The sequence below is a fragment of the Hevea brasiliensis genome, chromosome 3 (assembly GCF_030052815.1).
Source record: "Hevea brasiliensis isolate MT/VB/25A 57/8 chromosome 3, ASM3005281v1, whole genome shotgun sequence".
Classification (NCBI taxonomy): Eukaryota; Viridiplantae; Streptophyta; class Magnoliopsida; order Malpighiales; family Euphorbiaceae; genus Hevea; species Hevea brasiliensis.
The window spans coordinates 11,218,462-11,237,336 of record NC_079495.1 but is presented as its reverse complement, the minus strand read 5'-3'; the positions used below and the strand labels follow the sequence as shown (position 1 = coordinate 11,237,336).

Below are 18,875 nucleotides of genomic sequence, written 5' to 3'. Positions count from 1 at the left end.
TGCCTTACTCGATTATGCTGTAGACGGATGAGAAATGTCACACAATTGACTCTAAATATGGTGTGAGTACTCTCAAATGTATATGAGTGTAAAAGGTATAATATTGTTTACTAGATATGTGATCAATCTATCTGTGCACCCCATTTTACTGAGAAAAAATATATCATCATTAACCTGAAAAATATAAAAAGGGTGTGTTTTATACTATCATAAATGAACCTCCAAAAATAAAACACACAAGAAAATATAACAAACCAATCTAATTATATTTTTCATGCAAATAAATTAATAATTCTTAGTCCCTCTAATTAATCCATAGAATCTAATAAAAAAAAATTTTAAATAAGGGACAAAAACAGTCTATAACACATATCACATATGGATGGGCCTTTAAATTTGGACAAGATAACAATAAATAAATAAAGTAGATTAAAAGCAGAGGACTCTAAATTTTTTTTTTTTTTTAAGTTTTTATTCAATTAATTCAAATTTTTATACTTAAATTCAAACTAATCCCTTTTTCTTACAAAAGTAATTAACGCATTTTTTTTATTAATAATATTAAAAAATAATTTATGCACTATTTTTATAGGTAAATCAAAAGATTTGAGTAAATTAGACTAAAAATTTAAAAATTGATGACATGAATAAAAAATTCAGGGCAAAAATAACTTTTATCCATTATTTTATTAAAATGAGGCTGTCAGTGATGTTTTATGACTTGATTTCATTATTAAACTTTTAATAAAAATTTCAATTAATATAGAAAATAAATTTACTTATCAAGTAGGATAATGATTAATTGTTAAGGCATTTATGCTTTATTGCAGTGGAGAAAAAAATATATATACAACCCTTCAATGAAATAATGGTATCCTTTTTCCTTTAAAAACATATGTTTTATAAGTAGATTACAATTGCCATGTTTTTATTTTATTTTATTTTAGCAAATGCTATGGTTAGGTAAAGGCATATTATAAGATTTTAATTGGTGAATCTTCTTTTTCTTGTATTGTTTTTCTTGGATATAAAATAGAAACAAATACAAATATTATCTAGAAAATTTTAATAATTATTTGCAAAATTCTATTCAAATTTAAATTATATATATTAAGCATGAAAATAAAATTATATCCTCAAGATTGCATTATTCTTGAGTGAGACTACAAAGAACTCGAGCTCAAACTCACATAAGAATAAACTTATCAAGTATTAGATTAAATATTTATATATAAATTCAAACATTTTATAAATACTTTAATTAATTTTATACACATCAATATAAATATTTAATAAAACTGTTATTAGCTTATTCTTATATTAACTCGAACTCGTATTAAATGTACCCTATTTTCTTTTAGAGCTAATTAAAATGAGTAAAAGATGTTTGTCTTACAACTTATAAGCCGGTTATAAACTCTAAAAATAAATTTATCTATTTGATTTATATTATTTTTTGGACTAATAATCTAAAAAAAAATTGAGAAAAACCAACTTTGCTTACTACCAATGAAAGAGTAGGGAATCAAGCAATCCAAGAGATTTCAAGAGCAGCAAGAAATACGTAAATCAGAATAGTAGCTTCAAACAATGAATTGTTCAAAAAAAAAACCAAATAAAGCTTCAAAAATTACCAAAAAAAAAAATCATACAGGAAAGTCCAAAGCAGCTCTGGAATCAAATACCAAATGTGCATGCAGCAAGACTATTATTCCAAACAACAAATTTTCATTCCTGAATATTGGAAGTTTTTAAGTACAAAAGCAAATACATATACCTCCCCCCTTTCATCTTAGCAAATAAAAAGTAGAAAAAAAAAATGAAAAAAGAAGTCAAAATAAATCACAAAATGAGATACATTACTGACCAAATGAAAGAATATGACCTGCCAACTGCCTGTAAAAACTACAATTTGGGTATCATTACAAAGAGGCAGCAGAAGATTATAACGAAAAAGACAAGGAAAAAACTCACTCTCAGGCATAATCACAACAAATATGGATGCTGATCACAGATAGATTCATCAAAGAGCAAATTACTGAAATGCTAGACACAGCAAGCCAGGCAAGGATGACCAAGGAAGCAGCAATTTTTTTCAAAAGAGCAGTGACCATAACGAATGAAGAAGTGTAAGTCGAAGCATAAAGCAGAGAAATCTTTTTGATGGATGTGATAATCTAAAATAAATCAACTTTCCTCTTCTGCAATTCCTGCTTCCATTTCGGCAATTTATAGAAGGCATCTTTTGTCATCCCGAATACAGTCTGGAAATCCTCCTCTGACAGATAGGCCTGAAAATACAAATGGACAATGACTTGAATACACATTAAAAGAAACAAATTCATGTGAAGAAACAACATTCAATAGAGTTGCACACCTCTCTCCGTTTAAAATCGATTCCAGTTACAGGATTGTCAGAATGAGCCTTCAGTTGATCATAACTGAATGTACTATCACTGCTTCCATTACTATTCTCTTCCTGCTCATTGTCTAGTTTTGGCTCTGAATCCTCCCCAATACTTTCAGAAACAGATGCAACTTCCTCCGTTTCCTTAACTTCTGCAACTTCTTCAGAACCCTCCATTTCCGAAAGTGAATTATCACTCTTCCCTGCAGCTGCAAGTGATTAAATGCATTAGATATTTCACTTGCAGACTCATATGCATAAACATAAGGTCAAATTTAATTCAAGAGACACCACAAAAGAAGAAAAGAATTGCAGAACCAGATGATACAGAGAGATTCTAAAGCAATTGCGGCTATTTACATGTAATACAATGTCATCTATGACAAATTTTTCTTTCTTACCAGGAAGCTTAGTTTCTGGGGGAGGACTGCCTGAAGGGGAGGTTTCAGGCGTTTTCTTCTTTTCAGCAGTAAGAACTGATGATAAAGCAGCTACAGCCGCAGCTCTTTGTGATCCCTGACCTGGTCCAGATGTCCTTGAAGCAGTACTTTTGGATCCAGATGATGTATTAAATGCAGAGTTCAAAGCAGCCAAAGCTGAAGCTCTTTGTGTCGGTCCTCCTTGATTAGACCCATTTGACCTATCCTGGGCCTGTGGCACAGAATATAAAGCATATTCAACACAGCCAATAAGCTCGCAAGGTAATGAACCAACACCACCCAGACACAATGTTATATGACAGCTTGATAACATAGGCAAGTTGTCGATGAATATAAAGATGCAGAGCAGAATGAAGAAGCTACATGAAATTTTGAAAAGTACATATAAATGAAAATAATGATAATAAAGTCACAAAAGGCAAATGAACAAAAGCTCAAAGTTAGAATAGAAATCCTGTATTACAACCATAAAACAGTTATTTCAAATCAATGTCAAATGTTCTAAATCCTACATACAAATGCATAAAAATGTATAGACCATAAGCATAGCAACAAACAAAGGTTTCTATTGACTTTAAGTTGTAGGACTAACAGGAAGGACAATAGTTTGGTAAATGTTAACTATTTACTAAATGATGAGAAGAGGTGGAAAAAACAAACAGTTATAAGAACAAAAAGCTGCCGCTTATCACCCCTCCCAAAAAAAATAAAGCCACATACAGAGGCAAACTGGAAGAAGAAGACAGAAATCAGTAAAGGGTGAACAGAAAATGGCGTGTATCACAAAGAAAGTTAACAACAAAAGGCAAAGGGTGATACAGCTAAAACACAAGCCTGGATTCACTCAGTAGCATGAACAATTCACTTACTGTAGAGGATGACTTCCCAGAAGATGGGTTAAATGCAGAAGACAAGGCAGCTAAAGCAGAAGCCCTTTGAGTTTGTCCTCCTTGATTTCCATTGGACTTGTCCTGTCACAGCATTGCCACATGATATCATACAATGAATGTTTCGAGGTGCACAAGATGGCACATTTACACAATCTTTATTGTCCTCAACACCCAGCATGAGACATAAAAGTCAATACAACTACATTAGCATATACAATAACAAAAAAGAGGGGAAAAAAAAGAGCAAGGTCTAATTGCAACTTGAATGACAAATCCAAAGGTAATTTGTATCATATCTGTGAAGTGTGCACAAAAGATGCCCACGCAGAGCAGTTCTGGCTAAACAATTCTTGGAAAGAGGAGAGGCTGGTGGGAGCGGGGGTAGTGAGACTAGAACAAAGAATACATAGGAAAGAGAGCAAATTCACAAAAATGAGGAGAAAATAGCAACATTTATACATTCTGTATCCAGGAAACTAAATTCAGAGTCTGAAAGGAACAACTTTCTATATGTAGGAGCCAAATACGTCCCAATTCAAAACCAAATGAATGAGGAAAATGAACATTGACAAGGAGCTGTCATAGTAATCTGTAAAAACAATATTCTATCAGCCTGAAATTCTTGAGAAGAAAGTTGGCCTATCTTACTAACCAGCACTGGCCCATGTAATAGAAAAAGGTGCCATTCTCAATGAATGGAGAAGTAAAGCTGCTACAATAATAAATGGACAGAAAGTGCGAAGGAAAGAATTGCATTTTGAAAGACAATTATACTTTGTAATGACTAGACTAGTTAAAACTATATATACAAACACGTAGATACAGTAAATATCTGAGTAAATTATTTCCAACACCAGGCACCAGGTTATGCAGCAGTCTTTTGTTTGATACAAAAGAATCAACCATTTACCTCTGCAGCATGATGTCCTACACCAAAGAGTAATGCTGCCTTCTTTTGGAATGAGTTTCCTGCAACCTGAAATTGATGGAGGATATTTATAAAGATGCAAACTAAGCTTAATAAAACAGAACAGAACAAGAATGAATAAAGAGGGAAGCTTCCAAATAGCAGATTACTAGAACTCACATGAGACACTAAGGTTTGCAAAAATCAAACATACTGTCTCATCCCAAATTTAGGCTTCCATGCCACAATTTCTAATTTATGCTCCCAAACCACATTTTCATTAATTTTCCTAATTTTATAGTATGACATATTATTCAGATTGTTATTGAAAATTCAAAACTGTCGTCTGTCCCCACTGCAAATGATAATAATTTTTCAAATTAAATGTCACAGATCAACGAACAATAGGCAATAAACCAAATGTTAGTTACCTAGTTTAATTTTGTATTTATCCCATCACTTTTTTCTGCAAATTAATGTTCCATGGCATTCTAGATTCTAAAGGATTCAAAGTTTTTATTTCTATAAGCAGCAAATTATAGCTTTTTATGCACTCTCCTAGGCATAGTCATGAATTCATGATAACTAAGCTAGTATCATTGTCTGAGAATCTCACTTCGCATATTTGGAAGTCCATAATGTCTTAAGGTCTTTTATCTTGCATTTGCATTTGTCCAATCCACAATTTGCTTGTGTTTTATGAGAGTTGTCAAAGTTGGTCAAATAAGACAACACTGAAGTTAAAAGCTTAAAAAGATCTTTCACTATATAAGTACCATCAACTTCAACAATCAACATTGAACTAAAATTTTCAACACAATCATGGAATTCCTTTTTTTTTTTTTTTTTGTGCATGCATATACTGCATCCATCTGCACTCTCTATAAACATGACAAAGATTACATTCTGGCAGTCAATATTTACCATGAAAATAGCAACAGAGAATTATGTAATAGTAATACTATTATACTAATTCACAGAACTTAGAAAAGAGAAATAATACTGAAACAAGCCCTACCATGGCTTTTGTAGGATCCCATGAGAAGAATGTTGTGAAAAATGATGGTTCGTTTCCCTCAGTAACCTTGTAGAGTGGCACATTTGGAGCCAAACCCTCAAGAGATGCAGCCATTTCTATGTATTTCTGTGAAGAATATATGGAATGAGTAAAAAGAACATTGTGACAGACAATCTGCTAGCCCAATTCAATTCAACTTGGCCTCAACCCCATTCTAATTGGGATCAGTTATAAGGATCATTGTTATTTTGCTCAGTTTAGGGCCTACCATTCCACAAAGGAACAAAGGAAATCTAACAAAAGCATGAATTGTTTAAGCAGTACCTGGGCAATGTCAAAAGCGTTCTGCTTTTCTTTGGGATCTACAGATTGACCAACCCAAACAAAAACTTCAGCATGCGTATCAAGTATCAAAATATCCTCAGTCAATAGATCATCTTGGGAAAAGTTGTAAACTTCCTCAACCTGCCCAACAGAACATTAAAAGCTGCTAAGCAGCTGTATAGAAAGACTTTTTAAGGATGCTTACAAGTCTAGAACTCACCTGAAATTTTCCTGAGAGATCCACATAGCAGCAAAATGATAATAAAAAAAGACAGTTAGAATTTATTTCAGCTACTTAGAAATCTTTCTAAGATGTCACTTCATGCGAACATAAAATTAAATTAATGAAGCATCAGCAGAATTTCAGAATATAAAAGGCCACCTTTATTAAATGAGAAAGTGAACAGGTGGGGATCTCTGGCAATTTCTGGAGAAGCTTTTTTGCTGGTGTAACTTTGTTTGCCTCCAAGTGCAAACCAGAATGCCGAACTTTCGGTTCCCTCTTTAGCATGTTTCAAAGCAACTCCAGGCTGAATTAGCAAGGTAAAGGAAAATTGGATCATATAACAGAACATGTTAAAATAGAAGGAAAATAGAACTAAGAAGCTATGCATGAAATTCCAATGGAGAGTCAAAAAGAACTATAAATGAACTCCCAATGTTTTGTACCTATGATTCCAAGATGATAATAATAATAATGCTTCTCAGCAAAAGAGCAATGTCATAAAAATGCTTCAAAAACTAGATATCATCGATTATTTAAAAATGATTTTATATTGTAGACTTCCGTAATTTGAAATATGCATAATATAAATGAGAAAAAAGGGAACACATTTGAATAATATATATGACTTTTAACACTATATTCCCATTCTCTTTAACATTTTAACTCATTAGTAAAAGAAGTTGGTTGATTCCTGTTGCCAGTTGATGAAGAAATCAATTTAAAGCATAATCAAGCTATTACAGCCTACATGACCATGACCAGGAATTGATTGGATTTCCAAAGACACAATAAGTTCCAACAAGGCTCAAAGAATATAATTCTAATAAGGATAAAACCTTCAAAAATTCAGCAATTTTTGCAGATAATTGCTGCTGCTCGAAGGTACTTTGATTCCCATGCCATGTGAAAACAGAAGAGCCAGATTGCAGAAGGAAGCACTCTGTAGAATTCAAAGATGTTGCCACCTAAAAAGAATAAAGTATAAGCAGATATGAGTAATTGTTAAAGTTAGCTTTCTAGGGAAAACTAGAAAACATTTGACTGATCAAAGAAAATGGTCAATTCTAAAACTGAAACACAGCATGGTCACCATAGTGGATGGAAGAATAGGAAACCAAAAAGAATATTGCAAAGCTTGCAACTACAGGAAAACCATAAAGGAAAGAAGTATGTTCATAGGAAACTTCAACAAAATTAATTAGTGGAAAAGAAGAAAATGATTTATACCGCATCTACTTGTACTGTCTTGTTATTATGAACTGAAGTTCCAGATATCCGAAAGAGTGCAACACAATCTGATGTATAAGTTTCATCAGTCAATCCTTTCTCTTCTACATATTTCTTGTACCCAGAGCTCAAACCACCCTGAAGACAGATTCAATCAAGTGGGACAATGTTAGCTACAGTCCCCCAACAACAAACAAAATACTTCATCATACTTGCTATACTGAGTTCTTAATATATAACATTAAATTTTGCATAAGAATTTGATGGTGTACCTTGAGAACTACCATTGGCTGAAAAAGTGCAATGAATTGTGGTGGCTCCTTGCCTTGAAAAATGCGACCCTGCAAGAAGAACATATCAATGCAAATGATAGAAGTAAAATTTTATAACTTCACTACACATAATAACATACCTGAACAGGTCTTCCTTTAAGTGAGTTGGACATTGTATTGGACAACCGAACAGCCATCTTCTGGTCCTCCTGAATAAGATGATCAGGAAAGCAAATGTTAATCCAACAAAAATTGACCATCAATATCATATAAGATATCAAAGATCAATATATGCATGAACATGGCATCAGCTAGAAAAAAAAAAAGATTAAATACATAAAAATCCTTTTCAAGAAAAGAACACAAGAACATATTGTTATAGCAGCAAGATTCAGCAACTCCTTAATTACCATATGGTAAAATTTAAAAGGCATAAATTAAAAATCCTATATGCCACTAGTAAGGCTGGGATTTATCAGATAGGTAACATGACAAAGTTGCAGAACAAAATCTTACCTTGATAGGAAACAAAGAACAGTGCAATTGTAAAAAAAGACACATTTTAAAAATCAAATACTTCATATAGTAAAAGAACAAACTAAAATGTATGTGCCAAATTGATTAAGCCACATAGCCCACAGTTCAAGAAATTCACCAACTAAATGACGCACAGATGCTGCAACAAATTTAACTGGAAAAATAACATCTCATAAGTACTCGTCAGAAATTATGTGGTCCAGTCAGTGTCCAGGATGAGGGAAGACCAAAAGCCATCATGTGCATTCAGGTAAGCAAGGAAAAAGCAGATCAATGAAGCACTGATTTCTACCAGTCTTAATTAAGAAATGGGGGACGTAATGAAAAATAAGAGACCTAAGCACCACCTTGGTGTACTAAAATATGCAGTATAAATGAGTCATATCCAACAGGGCAACTGATAACCACCAACTTTTTCACATTCCCATAAGAACAAACTCATACCCTGACCATAAGAAAGATGTTTGTTTTTGGTTTTTAAATAGATAAGTATGCTCTATAACGTTAACAGAAGCAATTCAGTAGTTCATATAATGTTACTTGTGATATTGATCTGTATCTGTCATTAATATTAACATACACTTTCAATTATCTTAAACACAAATATCAACAATATAATTACCTCTATGCTGTCTTTTCCAAACCAACAGCACAAAAGGTAATCTTCTTTCCTATCACCTGAGTGGTAGGTGTAAAGTATGATGTAGCAATCTCCACTATAAAATTTACCAATATCTTCCTTAGGCAATGGAGTCTTTGCACTACCATTGATGCACCACACCTGGAAAATAAACAATATTCAACATTCTGAAAGATACCACATACCAGTATAACAAGCCTAACACATCAAATAATTCTCCAAAGCAACCATGGGAGCAAAATGTCAACTAAACCTCCATCTTTCCACCTCCTTCAAGCAAAGGTGGGACTTCCTCATTAACAGGGGCACTTTTTGCCATACCCTTGACACCAACACCTTGTTGCTTCAGCAAAGCTACCATTATATAAAATGCCAAATTTAATAATGTTAACCAGAAGTACCCTAGTTTAATTCAACACTCAGGCAGTGATCATTACCTGCTACTTTTCCTCTTCCTTCTTCGGCACCAGGAGCTGCTGACCCAGCTGGCCAGGAATCAAAGTTTGATTTGAATGAATGTGTCTCATATCCTTGAATAACCCGGGTTATACGAGTAGCTTTTGGCCTGTTTTGGCTCACAACAAATTCCTGCATGCATAGTTTGGAGATGACAATTGATGTATTTGTTAAAACGAAAGGAAAAGGAATAATATCTACATCTCTACCTCAGCAGCCTGGCTGGCAGCTTTTCTTTCCTCCACTTGTGTCACACGGCCAACCCACACAAATATCTCAGCACCACAGTCAAGTAGATAGCATTTGTTGTTTTCCAACAGGCCTTTGGACAATTCACCTTCTACAGCCTTCACCTCACCATCAGTGATGCTGCAGGAAGCAGTTAAGCAGTAATAGCAAATTTAGAGCCTTATTTTGATAAATTCAGACATTATAGAACACTGTAAGCTCATTAACATAATCATGTTCTTCCATATTAACAAAATTTAATCTTTGAAGACAATGATAATTGATAAAGCAGTCAGAACTTCACTGAAGATGGTTATCAATAGCCAACAGATAACTCACATTGTACAGCAGAATTCCCTCCAGAACAAAAGAAGTTGTGGTTTTTGATACTCCACAAGTTTTTTTTTTTTTAAAAAAAAAAAGCAATTCCATACAGAACAACTGAACAAGACATCAAACTAAGCAACCGTATGAGATGCCTTGGACAAGCCAAGGTGCAATGATGATCAACTTACTGGATTGAACTTCATATGCTTAATTTTATGTGAAAACTGTGATAACATCTTCAACTCAACCAAGTATGTAAAACTATGTGGAACTAATAGATAAAAGATTTCACAAATCATAAAAAGAAAAAAGAAGAAAAAAAAAACATAGTAATTGTATGGAGGCTGACAAGAATATACCAATAATTGATCCCGTACAAGTATAGTGAAGGAGTTGAAATAGTAATGCATGTATCTATATGCAGTTTATAAAGCTAATCCAGTACTTACAAGCATATTCACATGCATAAACACGATGTGTTCACTAAAAGCACTTATTGTCTTCATTACCTGATTGGTTGTAGAAGTAAAATTCTCATTTACCAGCAACACACAAAAAAATTAGGAATCAAAATTGAATATAAGATTTACCTCTCTAAATAAACAAGCAAAAATATAATATCAAAAGATAACCATACCTATATAATTTAGCAGGTGTTGTCTCTGGGACAATATCGTCTTCACCAACAACCTTTTTTCCAATTGGAGCAAAACCACCAAAGAGAACCCAAAATTCACCTGAGTCTGACTCAGTGTCTAATTTTCCATCATCTGGCACAGCAGAAACCATTATGTAAAAAGAATTATCCAAAAATAGAATAGGGAAAAACGAATAAAAGAAGGGTGGATAAAGCATGTCTGTTAAAAAGTCACCAGGAGAGGAGAAAAAGCATCATAAATTATAACTTCTGCACTTTACCAACAATTGCAACATCACATGTCCCCTCATGATATTTTTCCTTCAAAAACTGAATTACTTCCAATGCCTTGGCCCTTTCCTGGATATTGGAATTTGCACCATTGAACTGATAGATCTTTTTCTCAGTGTCTAAGATAAATACATCATCATGATTCAGTGAAGAGCGGGCAAAGGGAACCTGCAAAAGACAAATACAGAATCATATTTTACTAACCAACTTCCACAACATTTTCCCACTCAAGGAAAATTAATCATGGGTCATTATAATCCAGATTAACAAAATCTAATACCTGCTTCATTCTGACAACACGTTTTCCCCTACAGACATACAACCGCGTTTCAAATACTTCTTCCTCAGGTTTCTTGAATCCAGATGCAACACCCCCCTCTAATGGTATGATGCAAGGTTTGAAGTAGGACAGAAATTTGTCAGATTCATGGCCTTGTATTTCTCTGTGCTGAACAGCACGCCCTCCAAGAACTGCATCAAGTTCAACTGTTTTGATAGCTGCTGTTCCAGCTTCATCCTATTGTAAGTTATAATATTAAGTGAGAACATACTGCTAGCCATTAAGTCTGATGTGGAGACAATAATTTAGAACAAATCAAGGCCTCACAAAAAGAATAAGAAAAATAAAGTAAAAGCACACCTGACTCGTATCTTTTCCAATCCAGAAGTGTATGTCATAGAGATAAGCGCCCCCCTTGCCAGATGTCGTCTACAAAGAAAGAAGAAAGAAGAGAGATAAAATAAATGTCAACAAAGAAGTCTCTTCCTTGTAAAACAAAGAAAGACTGATAAGTGCACCACTTGGCACAACACAATCTCCCCAAACCCCTTTCCTGAAACAAACAAAAAAAGGGAAGATGAAGAATCAAGCTGCAAAACATTAGGGAGCACGTGTACCGCATCAAGCCTTAACATGTGCAATAGCCCACCAACCTAGAAGTAAAATAGTTTTACTGCAATGCAGCATAATCCATGGAGATCTCATCAAGTTAAATAATATAAACTAATAACACAAGAAAGTATTGAATTTGTGATACATTATCATAGTTTTTGGACTTCAAAATTCCAGAGTCAGGTTGGAACCAGCCTCAGGGTGGCAGGTTGATAGGGGTTTTGATATGACAGGGCTGAATCAACAAGGCTATAAGACTGGTAATGGGCCTGGACAACTCAGAGTTTATACAAGGAGAAAAATAAGAAGAAATGGAGCTGAGGTTTTAGAGAATTCTGGAGGTGCTGACTTGGATAACAGAATGGTAAACATTGTCTATGAAGAGCATTCTGGAAGCACTGACACGGATAACAAATTGGTGCTCTTTTCATATGCTGCTGAAAGCTATAAGTAACCATCCATGAGAGAGGGAAGGCACGCTTTTCTGGATTGATCTTGTATTCGGCTTAGGGCTGGGCCTGAGTAAGTTTCTTCTGGGAATTCTCTGGTGTAATTTGTCTTTGTAATAGCCATTACTGGCCGAACTAAGTTGTATTGCTGTTTTTTTTTTTTTTTTAACTTCTTCAAAATAATACCAGATCGCCTTCCTCTCCATTTCTTTGTGTTTTGCTCTGTTCATTTACTTTTATTCGTTCCTAACTCTATCAGGTTTCAAATCATTGCTTCCCCTCCCCTTAAGAAAAAAATGTCAGAACACACAACAGCCACTCTAAATAATTGTGAGCTACCAAAACAAAACTAAGATCCTTACAAGAGAAACTATAAACCCTATGTGAAGTTCTAATCTGAGTTTCATCATTCGTGTGTAGATAAATTTATTAAGATGTCAACAATACGGAGAAGAAGATAAAAAATAAATAAATAAATAAAATAGATTGGTACAGAATGAGATGGACACAAAGACAGAGAGATTATACCTGCAAAACAATGTAAGAGTCCCCCATGTAGAATTTTCCATAATCAGATTTTGGCAGTGGAACTGGCTGAAAATTCTCAATTCGCCAAATTTCAGTCCCTCTACAAAAAGTTAAGCTTAACAGCCTTACAAAGAAAAGTGGAAGCATGTCCAACATTTAACAAATTTAAAAAACATATTCACTATTATCATATACAGTTAAATGCAATTGCAAAGAACATTCACAACACCAAAACTTCATATATGAAGTAGTTCCTTCTAAAGGATACGGTCTCTGACCCACTCCCTGAAATGCAGGATCCAGAGCTTTTGTAGAGCTAGACATTGCCTGAAATCCTCCTTATAACAGCTTTACAGAAAATTTAGAGTAGATAATGTTTAAAACTCCAGCTATCTGCTATCTCGAAAGTGCAGAGAGCCTGCTGCAAGAGCAAAAATTAATAATCTGCCAATTGCATTTTTTGCATCTTTCAAGTTTCAATCAAGAATGGAAAACCCAAGGAGGACAGTTTTACAACAATCTCATAATGAAGAAAGAACAAGCCAATTTGCGTAATTACGTAATAATCAAACATCAAGGTTGAAGAATCACATACCCTTGGAACAGACATAAAATTTTCAATTAGTTACTAGACACGAAAAAAATCAGAATTCCAAGGAACCACAAGAATCTTAATGAATCATATCTCATCTAATGCAGACAGTTTTTATCTTTTATATTTTTTGGAAGTGGGGGTTTGCTGCACAGTTATGGTACTTCAAATGGGGTAGGTTTAGCTAGTTACCCACTTTTAGTTCAGAAGCTTCTTCCGTACAGCCACAGATATCTATACTGTGTTTAAATGCTATTAGTTTATTAACTAAGGAAGCAACCAGAGTTCATAAAACAGACAACTTATATTCTAAAGCCATTCTACACTTCTAACTGCTAGAATTCTTTGACGTACTACCAAAAGGTGTACCAGAATGCCAACAGTGCATCCTAAATTTTCTTTCTTTCCTTTAATACACACACACACACACACACACACACACACACACACACACACAAGAAATGCTTCTTTCAAATGCTCAATTTTGTCTTTAAAAACTCGACCATTTTCAGTAGTATCATATACGTGTATTGGACTACCAAAGGAATTCTGGTACCTGATTGAGGCATGATATAGATAAAACATCTAATAGAAGCATCCATTCTACACAGACATAATACAAGCATTCTACAAACCTAGAAATTGCCTCATGTATGTAAAAGTACCTTAAAATGAACTTAGCAATCCTTAAACTTCCTCCTCTTTATATTCTTGATAACCAGCAACTACGTTGTTCCAACTTATGCTTAATGGTTTGCTGTCCGAGTTACCATTTCTCAGTATATACATGACATTATGAATTATCACCATCCATTCTTGCCGAAATGACAACTATTTCGAAATATTTTCTAAAAAACCAAAATGTCAACAAGAACTTTCATATGGTTGACATGATCCTGAAGGTAGACGCATCCCATATGTCTTACCATTAACCGTAACCCCATATTTCTTGTAAAATGTAAATGTTTGCATGTGGATTTACATGAATCGTTCCAATAAAATAATTCTCGAAAGGGTCAGAAAGTCCTACAATTTTAAATCTACTTGGAAGCAATAATGCAAGTCGCTTGTCCACTCTGACTGGCTTTGTGAAGTAATAAGGGTAACCAATTGAACATTTTCCCTAAATCTTGTATTCTCGACAATATCGAAATATAATGTTTCTGCCAATGAGTCTCCATTTCTGATCCCAGCTATTAATATACGCAATGTTAGGCTTCAAATGTCAGTAGAAATACAGCCACCACAGAAGGAACTACTACCTCGTGTACAAGACATATCTATTCAAATTGAATTCTTTCATTTTCCTTGTGTGTGTGTGTGTGTATTTCGCTCCCATAACCCTTGAAATAAGAACTTAGACACGCATCAAAATGAAGCCCAAGTGGTGTAGGATCTTCAATCAGCATTCTTATGGTAAAAAATGATAACATTTTTCTCGTGAATAATTCTTTCCAACCCCAGATGATTTTGCAACTGGTAGATTCTTTTACCAAGAAATCCAGATTTTCCACATTATCCATGCTGGATGCATAATGTTCCCAACTTACCTATATTCTAGGGGAATAATGCAGCAATCCTCGTTCCCAACTCAAAAAATTTTGATGTGTATTCACTGCAAATACTTGAATGAAGATATTCAATCAATCAGGAGCTTGCTCAAAAACTAGATATGCCCAAAACAAACTTATCAAGAACAATCTAAGCAAATCATTTCACTTTCCTAAAAGCTCCCCGCCGGCCCGCCATCTGACAACTGACAAGCCATGATCAAAAAACCTGAAATCTGAAGTACTTTCAAAAATTAACCTCATGGATCAATGATCTAATTGGTTTTGATCACCGGCAAACATCATATGATCCAAAAGCCAGATAAATTTTCCATGGACTCTTAATAATGCATTACAAGCATTACAAGCATACCTTATTTTGATTAAGAATTAGCTCGATATTAAGATCACGATGGTCTCACGTTCGTTGCAAATCATATAGTGTTTTAACCACACATAGCAATTTATATAAAAAATGACAAAGTATAGCTCCTCCGAACAAAAATAAATCAAACAAGTAAATAAGCAATAACTGAGATATCAACCACAAGTAACAAACAAACAAGGAACAATTAACATCAATCAGCGAGTAAAAGATAAGAAAGAAAAACCAAATTACAATTAGATCAAAGCACAGATCACAAAAAGAAAGATATAAGAAGATCACGAATACCCAGATCATAAAAGCGTGAAAAATGAAAGAGATCTAACATAATTAAAAACAATCAAGCAATGAGCAGATGAAAACCAACGTAAACCATACCCAGAAACCACTCTCCGTAGGTGTCAACGCAGAGTATGATGCGATAGTGTGGGAAAAAGAGATAGCAATAAGAAAGGACGAGGTAGCAGAGGTGGTGATAAAGAGAGAAAGGAGGATGATACAGTAAGAAAAGGGAAGAAGGAATGTAAAGAAAAGTGAATAATTGCAGTGTTTGGGTTTCTCTCTCTTATAACTTTAAAGAAGGGTGGGTTGGATTTCTTTATGAGATTTGTGATTTCAGATAAAGAGAAAGAGAAAGGCAGCCTTGGTATGGTTTGCGAGAGAGATATGGTTCGAGAGAGAGAGAGAGAAATGGATGACAGAAAGAGATAGAAATAGAAATCGAGAGAGCGAGAGAGAACAGAAAGCCTCGCAGCGGACATAGTCCTTATTTAAGGCTCAAAAGATCCGGTGACGATGGCACCGGCCATGTTCCCTTTCCCTTTTTTTTTTTTTTTTTTTTTACACCCTCTATATTATTTATTTATTTATTTATTCATAAATACCATATTTTTTCTTTTTTTCAATTTATAAATGAACTATTTTTAGTCAAAAGATGGTAACTTAAAAAAATAGAACATATTCAATATGAATATATGTTTTATAATTATAAAAAAAATAAGAATTTTAAAGTAAAAATAAATATAAAAGGAATAAAGTCATATTTTAATTTGTATATGTAATTATTTAATTATATTTCGTTTAAATTTATTATTATGTAAAATTATTTAATTTTTATTTTTATTTGATGGAAAAATATTGTTAAATTTCGATAGATATTTTTTTAAGTGTATATTTATCTATCATGTCAAAAATTCAATTGAATTTCTACTAAACATAAGAATGATGACTTCACTTAAATATAAATTAAGATTGGGAGGATTTTATATGATAAATTAAAATTAAGTTATTCCTTCACATTTCAATTAGTAATCAAAATATCATACACTAAGCTTATCCATTTTTAGGGTTTGCTTGGTTGAAATGAATTACTTTTTAGGAACTTTATTTTTTTAATAAGAAAATAAGTTATTTATTGTCTATTTAACATTAAGATTAGAAAGTTAAAATTACTTTTAAAAAAATAAAAGTATCATTTTAAATATTATTAAAAAAATAATTAAAAAATATTTTATTATTTTAATATTTTTATAATTAAAATTTATTAAATATAATATTATATTAATTTTTAATACTCTCTAATTAATATATTTAAAAAAATATTTTTTCTTAATAATAAATTTAATAACAATGCCAAATAAGCTCTTACTTTAAGCTATGTAGCTTACTTCTCGAAAGAAATAGAATTTATAAGCTCATTTGAACTAAACAAGGTATTAACTTCTTGTCATTCTTAATATGATCTCAAAAGACAATTGGATTCAACTTTTTATTTTATTTATGGCTAAATTAGCTTTTGAACATTTAATTTAAGTCTTTTAAATTTAAAAATTTCTCAATAAAATTAAATCCTAATTAATAAATAAGAGAAAATTTATTTTTATCAACTAAATTAATCCTATTAAAATTTTAAATTCAAACTCAAATATTAGTTAAAAGTTTTAAAAAAATAAAAAGAAAATATACTTTCTAATAAAAAAATATATATTTTAGATAATTAATAAAAAAATATATTTTTTGAAAAATTATATGTATATATATATTTTTTTTGTCTTCTCGCTCAAAGTATTAGTGGAATAAATTATCTCCACAAATTATAAAAACAACTTCAATAGTCTATAAAGACAATTAATTTTCCTCTCTCATAAATATAATAATTTTATATGATTATTTAATTTTATATTTTAATCACAATTTTATTATAATAAAATATTGTCTAATGACTTTTTTTTTTAATTTCATTGTTAATGTAATATTAAAACTTTGAAATTAATCACATCAACTTATTAAAATGAGGCCAACTCATATATTATCATTATAATTTTATTTTAATTAATTAAAGAGACAATAAACTAATATCAAATATCTTGTAATAAATGTTGGGGATGGGAAGAAGAAGATCATGAAAACAACATGATTGAGCATATCATCATGCTTAATGCCATAATATAACCTCTTTATTAGAAAAGAATGTTTAATGCATTAGTTGCAACAATTTAAGTCTATGAGTCAAGAAATTAGTAATTACCCAACATCACACCAGCAAAGATATTCAAGTATTTTCATAAGGAAAAATGCTATTTCTCTTTTTTATTATGGGTAATTATTTTATTAATTATGAATTATTTTAAAAATATATAATACTAATTTTTTTATAGCAAAGAGGTATATAAATAAGCTAACCACACACTCAATAGGAAATTGTGAGAACTGTTGGTATAGTTTAGTTGTTTATGTTTAAAATTGTCTTTACCAAAATGATTTAAATCAATTTGACTTGACTCCCCATTGTTACTTTTGGCCTTTTCTTTTGTGGCTTGACTTTACTGGTCTAGTTCTTCTTTTACTAGCCCATGGATTCACTTGGGTATAGCTTGTTACGACACAATCCATCGTCTCTTTTCAGGTTCTAATTTAAGGTCTGCTTTAATATCATGTGAAATTTTCTCTAAAAAATATCTAAATAATATTGAAAATTATCAGCATAGTTTAGTTATTTGAGTTTGGAGTTGTCTCCACAAAAAATGACTTAAAGTCAATTTTACTTGACTCCCCTTACTATGTATTCACTTTAATTTCTTATTATTTTCTAATGTGAGACTCCAGTGGGAGCATTGTGCATCTCACACACACATTTAAAAGCATCGCACTACTAAGGTCTTATTTATTTTAAATTTTCTACTTCTTGAAAAGTTTAATGTAACACCCCTTACCTGTCTACAGTGTAGGCGAGCAAGGCATGCTACATTCTGTGCCGGAGCACCTTATCCTATCTTATTTTATTCCATATTGATTTTAACGCCATTATAATTTCAAACTCAGTATTTTTTTTTAGTGGGGAAACGGGCAGAGTTTTCTCTGTTTTGTTTACATTTGTCGTATTAACATATTCACCTGTTTAAAATCTCTTCAACATTTTATAATTCAAATAATACAATCATTTCCATTCACATTCATTTCTATAAAATTCATACATTCATCCATATTAAATTCAAACTCGTCTTATACGTGAAATTTACAAATTTATTATTTTACATCATGTACAAATTAATTATACAAATTGACAATTCACATTGTAACTCCAAAATTAATTATAATGAACAAAAATAAAATACCCTAATATAATAATGCGGCCTTACCAAAATGCACTGCA

The 18,875-nt window shown here is 32.4% G+C and overlaps 1 protein-coding gene across 2 annotated transcripts; it reads right to left on the bottom strand.

Moving 5' to 3' along the window:
• Nucleotides 1-1,682: 1,682 nt before the first annotated feature.
• On the bottom strand, nucleotides 1,683-16,041 carry LOC110672073 (villin-3). 2 transcript variants are annotated; one of them, XM_058143865.1, is made up of 24 exons: nucleotides 15,602-16,041; nucleotides 12,965-13,117; nucleotides 12,697-12,796; nucleotides 11,468-11,536; nucleotides 11,108-11,344; nucleotides 10,818-10,995; nucleotides 10,537-10,669; nucleotides 9,554-9,713; nucleotides 9,326-9,476; nucleotides 9,142-9,242; nucleotides 8,871-9,029; nucleotides 7,852-7,920; nucleotides 7,712-7,780; nucleotides 7,440-7,577; nucleotides 7,049-7,177; nucleotides 6,369-6,516; nucleotides 6,207-6,217; nucleotides 5,987-6,127; nucleotides 5,663-5,788; nucleotides 4,648-4,713; nucleotides 3,717-3,818; nucleotides 2,809-3,058; nucleotides 2,378-2,616; nucleotides 1,683-2,291 (listed from the first exon to the last, which is right to left on the bottom strand). In XM_058143865.1, the coding sequence occupies exons 2-24, from the start codon at nucleotides 13,018-13,020 to the stop codon at nucleotides 2,178-2,180; spliced, it is 2,946 nt and encodes a 981-aa protein (XP_057999848.1). In that variant the 5' UTR covers nucleotides 13,021-13,117; nucleotides 15,602-16,041; the 3' UTR covers nucleotides 1,683-2,177. The 2 variants fall into 2 exon arrangements, with proteins under 2 accessions (XP_057999848.1, XP_057999847.1); XM_058143864.1 differs by having other exon boundaries at nucleotides 12,965-13,114.
• Between the last annotated feature and the right edge of the window lie 2,834 nt (nucleotides 16,042-18,875).

Bases quoted from the DNA above. Each gene is read 5' to 3' on its own strand.
- LOC110672073 (XM_058143865.1), bottom strand. From the start codon at position 13,020: ATGTCTAGCTCTACAAAAGCTCTGGATCCTGCATTTCAGGGAGTGGGT. The intron at 11,345-11,467 runs GTGTGCTTTTAC...AACTTACAATAG, and splicing joins TTGGAAAAGATACGAGTCAG to GATGAAGCTGGAACAGCAGC. The intron at 2,617-2,808 runs GTAAGAAAGAAA...AATCACTTGCAG, and splicing joins CCCAGAAACTAAGCTTCCTG to CTGCAGGGAAGAGTGATAAT.